At 46.1% G+C, this 6,912-nt stretch overlaps 1 protein-coding gene across 1 annotated transcript; it reads left to right on the top strand.

Annotated features, from left to right (window-relative positions):
* Positions 1-1,005: 1,005 nt before the first annotated feature.
* Positions 1,006-5,239, top strand: cldn5a (claudin 5a). Its single transcript, XM_072245480.1, has one exon. It carries the CDS (start codon positions 1,185-1,187, stop codon positions 1,833-1,835), a length of 651 nt encoding a protein of 216 aa, XP_072101581.1. The 5' UTR covers positions 1,006-1,184; the 3' UTR covers positions 1,836-5,239.
* The last annotated feature ends 1,673 nt before the right edge of the window (positions 5,240-6,912 follow it).

The raw sequence follows: 6,912 nt of genomic DNA, 5'->3' as shown, positions 1-6,912 counted from the left end.
TCACTTTTACTGGCTCGCTTTCTGCTTTACATCTTCAACTTATTTATTTATTATATCATGCGCCGCATTAGTTGACATCCTAGAATTGGAATATACGCGAGAAAATAGTTTTAACTTTTGTTTGTAACCGCACCTTTCAGTGAATTTATATTCCACTTAGATTAGGTATCCACCTTTTTTTTCCTTTTTAGAGTATATATAGCTTTTTTTTGCATTGCTCTGTACTGCTGCCTCAAAACAACAAATTTCACGACATATGCCGGTGCTATTAAACTTGATTGTGTAAGGATCTATGGGACTCCATTCCAGTATTGCGGCTCTGTCTAAATGTAATGATTCGCCCGGCGCTCTACCTCTCCTGCGGCTGACGGAAAGCTGGCGCCCGCTCTCCAGTCCCTCCACCCCCAACTTGTGACACATTAGATGGCACCCTGGAATTGGGCTATACACGAGAAAATAGCTGTTGCTTTTGTTCCAACTGCACCCTTCTATAGACTTGTAAACCAAAGCGACACATACAAAATGCTAGAGGAGCTCCGCAGCTCAGGCAGTCAGCCGGCTGCGTGTTAACTTCCGTAGATGTTGACTGACCTGCTGAGTTCCTTCAGCATTTGTGTGCGTTGCTTTGGATTTCCAGATTTTTTTTTTGTATTTATGATTTATATTCGCTAAATCACTTCATGAGCATTTAACTAGCTAGGTAATACTTTACGCCTCTTTTGAGTTATCAATGTGTAAATAAGTTAACAGCTCTTGCATGCTAAGTATATGTGTGCGACCCTGGGGTGGGAATATTCTGAACCCCTCTCTGCTTCCGTCGGAGCGGATAGAAGCCGATGCCTTGAGCCGCACCCCCGGCGGAGTCGGTGGTCACAGTGCAACCATCTATCACGAATTGCACACTCCCCTTCATCCAGGCTCTTTGATGTGAAGACCTAACACTCCCTTTCCCATTGGCTCTCGCTTGGATCGGTTGCGTGCAATCAGCTTCGGCCTTGGTTCGCTGCGATTGGACAGCCACTGGTTTTTATTGTCCGCTTGCCTGTCGCCTCCGTTTCTTAGTTTGAACCGAACTGGCTGAGAGCAGGACGCCATGCCCAACGTTAGCAAGCAGATCGCCGGAGCAGCCGAGCGGCATTCCTGCTGATCGTCCTCGCCCGCAATCGAAACCGAACTCGTGCGGGATGCCGTCGGCGGGTCTGGAGATCGTGGGGATGGGACTGTGTGTCCTGGGTTGGCTGGGTGTCATGCTGGCTTGCGGACTGCCCATGTGGAAAGTGTCGGCTTTTATCGAGAGTAACATCGTGGTGGCTCAGACGGTCTGGGAAGGTCTATGGATGAACTGCGTGGTTCAGAGCACCGGACAAATGCAGTGCAAAGTCTACAACTCCCTTCTTTCGCTGGGACAGGATCAACAGGCTGCCCGGGCGCTGACTGTCATCGCCTCCATCATGGGACTCATCGGGCTCCTCGTTACCATTCTGGGAGCTCAGTGCACCAACTGCACCGAGGGAGTGACTACCAAAGCCCGGATCGTCATCAGCGGAGGTGTCATCTTCATCCTGGCTGGTTTACTTGCCCTCATCCCCGTGTGCTGGATGGCGAACACCATCGTCCGCGACTTCTACGACCCCATCGTTCCCGTGTCCAAGAAGAGAGAGATGGGGGCGGCGCTGTACGTAGGCTGGTCGGCCAGCGCACTCCTCTTCATCGGGGGCTCCCTGCTGTGCTGTTCTTGCCCCCCGAAGCAAGACCAGTCTTCCTTCGCTGTCAAGTACACGGCCCCGAGGAGAGCTTCGGCCAACGGGGACTACGACAAGAGGAATTACGTGTGACCGGGTCTCCCTGGCATTCCAGGGAGACCAGAATCGGACACAGGGGAACGAGGAATCGTAGAACCTGACCTCCCGCCAGCTTTCTATTCTGCTTATTCAAAGCATTCCTATTTTTATTTAATGGAGTCATATTGTAATCGGAAACAGGAGTGCTTGTTGTGTGTCTAAAGCAGTTTGACAGCTTTGAGTTAACTGGTCGAGAACTGGAAGCGCGCACCGAGAGTGACTTCACAAGTGATTTTGAAGAAACTTTTGAACAATCATTCGGACATTGATCGAATGCATTTGCAGTGAACATTTTTGTGAGCGTAGAAGTCTTTGTGAAAGTGCGGGGAACTCTCCCCTCTCTCGGTCTCATGTCCAGGCTTTATCTGTAGTGGCTCTGCCAGGCATTGGTAGACGGTCAGTTTAGACTGAGCCTTGTAGAATTAATTAGAACATTTGTTTGATTAGAAAAGTTGGTGCGACATAACAATGCTTTTACTCTGCGTTACCAGTCAGAAGTAACCCAGCGCGTACTCACAGCTTTAGCCCAAATCTCTTTTCCGCTTCTTTCGTTAAGTATAGATTTTTGCAGAAATTAATGGCTCGTAACTATTTCTCCGGCTCTGCCTCATGTTCGTAGTTTAATGAGACTAAAGTTAGTGCGTTTGGTGCAGTGGGCTTTATGAATGAGATTTGGATCCCGGCAGAGAGTCACGATCTGCTTTGCTGTCACATTTGTTCGGTTAAAATTCTTTAAGGCGATTTGAGTCCGTGACAAATTGTCCCGTAGTTCGCCACACTGATTTGAGATTCAACTTCTCCAAAATAGGAGCTGGTCGCTTCGACCTGTTGCTTCTCTCACGTCGAACAAAAGGGCGGACTCCCTTTTCAGAGCGCTGTTTCCCTGCCTCCCATTCTGAATTTAAAAGTGGGCAACTCTTTAGAAATTTGGCGCTTTGAATGGGCAACTCTCTCCGGACATCTTAATGGCGGAAACTGATAACACAGGGAATGGAGCAGGGAGATTATTTCTTTGAGGCAATTACCAAAACAGTTTTAACGAAGGTAGTATTAATGCAGTTAACGTTGACGCGAGCCGTATTAATGCATTGGGTAGTAATGCGGGGGGTATTATTTGTAGGGTGCAGAGAGAATATTCAGAATACGCTGTTGCGTTTGGAGAATGGGGGAGAGTTATTGAAGCAGATGCAATGAAGGAAGGGACCGCAATTAAGGAAATCAAACGGACTGCTTCCCTTCCCACGGATGCTGCCTGACTTGCAGGGTTGTTGATCGTGTCTGGGTCATGAGGATTAGTGTGATGGGACAGAACTAGTAGTTAGATTAATTGGTAGTTAGATTAATAATCTAGGTAGAATTTTTTACATCGATTTGCCAAAGGCTTCAGACAGATCCAGAGTCTGGTTTAGATAACGCTGACCCTAGATATTGTTCTCTGTAGTGATGGCGAAATATCTGAATTGTTTCTGTGACTTGGTGGTGAGAACTCTCCCCCAACGAACCGTTCTCATGACTTGGCTCACCCTCCCCTCCCCACCCCACCCCCCAAGCATTTCGTCTTTTCTCTTTAGAATGTGATCGTAATAAATGCAAACTGTGGACAATCACGTGACTAACAGCGAGATTGCTAGTGAGAGGACGTCCTGTTGCCCTGGTTACTGGAGATGCTGCCGGTAGCCAGGAAACCAGCCATTCTTTGTTGGGCCCCATCCAGTCTGAGCCCTTCAGCGCTCAAAGCCTCGCGTCACATGTCCTAGTCGAGTGCACCCTCAGAAACACAGCCCCGCAGTGCACAAAGCCTTGGCAACGTGCAACCTCCTGCCTTGCTTTTCCAAGAGAAAGGGAAGCGATGTTGCAGACAGAAACAGTTCTAATTTATACTCGACACTGATAACTTGGGCAAAGTTACCAGGGAAATCAGATTAGGCACCCTAATTCAGTCAGGGTGGATAGTCGTAATGTTCAGTACATTTACCTCGGTTAGAAACACCCGCATCAGCAGCGTCAGCATGTGGTTTTCATATTTCACAAATTGTGTCAGTATTCCGCTCTAAAGTTCAGAACACCATGAAAACAGGAGCAGGAATAGACCCTTCGGCTCCTCGAGTCTACCCTGCCATTCAATATGAACATTGGTGACCTGCCCAGAACTGATCTCTTCCTCCGGGCCAGATCTCCAGCCATCAATTCCTGGTCTTGCAAACCCCTAGCACTTGACGGGAACACCATCCAACACAACAACATGGCACAGGATTAAATTAATCCATTAACTGCCCCCAACGGGGACCGCTAAATTACCCCCACGTTATGTTGTCGCTTTGTCTGCCCTTGACACAAGAACCAAAACTGCCAATTAAGGGATATTTGAGTATTAAGTAACACAAACGAGTTTAGACCCCAGAAGATCACCAGACTGGCCAGTTCCCTCCTACCTTGCGTAATGTATTGCCCAGTTCATTTAATTTACGGGGGGGGTGGGGTGCGGCAAGCATCCAACAAGAAATCCGCTCGCTATCCGCAAGAAAAACCTAGCAAAACTTTCGGAGATTATCCCGGGTGGTCAGATAATTCCGGACAGGAGCCTGGACTGGTTTTTCAGAACTTGACTGCCATTTTGAGTGCGAGTGTGATCTTCCCTTTAAAAGATGGAGCCGTTCCAGGATCCACGCACCAACACAAAGCTGTGTCTTTTTCCAAATGGGGAGACATAACAGTGAGCCTCCATGGGGCAAAACCTTCGATAAGAATTTGTGCTTCTGTGTTTTCTTAATGAGTATGGGAAACGGGCTATAAACACCCTTCCCTCCCCATCACCCCAACCAAAGAATGTCCTTTATTCAGGTCCTACAGATGTCGCTTTGAAGATAGGGTTCCAACACTGCACAGAACGGTGTGACTGTTTATGCATTTCATTACATGAAGTGCACGCGTGAAGCGCATCGCAGTATTTAACTAACCCCAATAATTAATAAGAAACCGGCTGTTTGTAGCGAATGGACAATAACCACGATGCTCTGCACTTCTGCTAATGTTAGTTGATTTTAAACATGTTCGATGTTTTCAATGCTATTGTATATCATCTGACATTATCTCTATTGAAGAAATATTTCTTAGCCTCCCCGGCTAATTTGTTGACCTCAACTAATCTAGCCATCACTTGTGGCCTTGGTTTAGAAATGGAACGATAAACTGAAGGGGTTGTTACATGTTTAACTTAGTTATGGCTCCGCCGACGGGACACTTGGTGAAGGGATTATGTGCTCTGTTAATTAATTTGTCCGACGCCAATAATTTCTGTTCATTAAGTGTTCAACTTGCAAATAACCTATGCACTTGGTATCTGTGGAGGATGGTAGATTTTCGCTCCCTGCACCACATAAAATGCCTTGTACACTAAATCCTGCGTTGTATTGTTTTTATCAGGTGGTGAAAACATTCAGACATCCATACACGAGATTTATGTTCCCGGTGAACTTTCTAAGGTATTTGGCTCGGAGACAGGGTAAATGCAGAATTAAGCGATATGTGAAAAGTTTGTAACGCAGTCCTGGCCAAATATTTTCACAGAACCCCAAGACACTACACAAGGCAGGGGTATGATCAGAGTGGCTCGTTGGTCTTCACGTGGTTCCTTCACATTTAAATTCCCATGCAAGCCAGACTCGACATTAGAGCGGAAGGCCAGTGTTTGGAGAAAGAAGCTAGTCTGAAAGCGCAAAGGCGAAGGGAGGGAGTTCGAGCAAAGGCTGGCTCACCAGCGTTGGGGGATGAGCAAGAGGTCAGAATCGGAGCAGATGTTTCAGGCGGCTGTAGGAATGAGAGAGAATGGGACAGGGATTTGTCAAAGGGATATGATCAATCCACATTCAGTCTACTTGTTTAGAGACAGTTGAAATGACGAGTCAATGGTGTTCAGTGTGATTAAACTTAAACGTCAGAAGCAGGCGCGTTAACCCAGGAATGTAGTTCATTTATATTCTGGAAATGCAAATACAGTTCTAGGAAGACACATGCACATGGTAAGAAGCTGAATTCTATTGTCAATACTGATTTCTTCACTAAAACTAATGAGAGAATAGACTTTGCATTACACATTCACAAACCACAAACTTCCTCAACCGCAACAACCCTGTAACCCGACATCTAACAATAAAGGTCTAGAAAAGCACCCCGGAAAACACGTTCGTCACAACCTTGTGGGTCGAAGGGCCTGTATTGTGCTGTAGGTTTTCATTGTTTCTAAAACAAGTTCAGTCTATTTGCAGGGAGCCACCTCACTGAAAAGGCAGACAAATGTATGAAATTTACAGCCGCTTCCGGTGGGCCGGTACAGCTTTTGCTTGCGGATTTTCTTTTGTTTTGGAGATCGAGACTTCAAACCCAATACCAACATTGTGGTCTGCATGGTATAAGTAATCTCTGGTTTCTTGTTACATCAGAGACGCCGGATCTAACTCAAGGCATTTTAGATATAGTACGAACACTGTCGCCATAAAAATTTCTCAGCCCATAGCAGCAACAGCGCCGATTTCAGTGTCCTCTCCCGCGCCGACAAAGCTCCAGTTACAGGATGAGCTGGGCAGACAAAGGCAGGAGCAGACAGCAGAAGGGATGACCATGAGGCAAAGAGGCAGAATTAGGCCAATCAACGTTCAAAGTCAATTTATTATCAAAGTACCTAAACTATATCTCACAGATTCGTTTTCTTGCGGGCATACACAGTAAATCCAATAAACACAATTGAACCCACGAAAGGCTGCACTCAACGGGATGGACAAATAACCAGTGTGCAAAAGAGAACAGACTGTGCAAATACAAAAAGAAAATTATATAATAATGCATTCACTAAAGAAAATAAGAACTGAAATGACAATTTTTAGAAAACACTATGCACATTCCAACGCACTTAGATTAATACTACCTGGGGCGGAAGCAAGAAGAGGAATAACAAACATAAACATTTACACAATTCAGATAAAACTTATAACGATAGATTTTCATCAACGAAAACAGGATTCAGCTCTCCATGCGAGCCTGTGCAATTCTGATAAGGGATGCACACCGCTAAACT

Source organism: Mobula birostris, chromosome 2, assembly GCF_030028105.1.
Source record: "Mobula birostris isolate sMobBir1 chromosome 2, sMobBir1.hap1, whole genome shotgun sequence".
Classification (NCBI taxonomy): Eukaryota; Metazoa; Chordata; class Chondrichthyes; order Myliobatiformes; family Myliobatidae; genus Mobula; species Mobula birostris.
The sequence above is the reverse complement of the archived record's forward strand: the minus strand, read 5'-3'. Positions and strand labels throughout refer to the sequence as shown.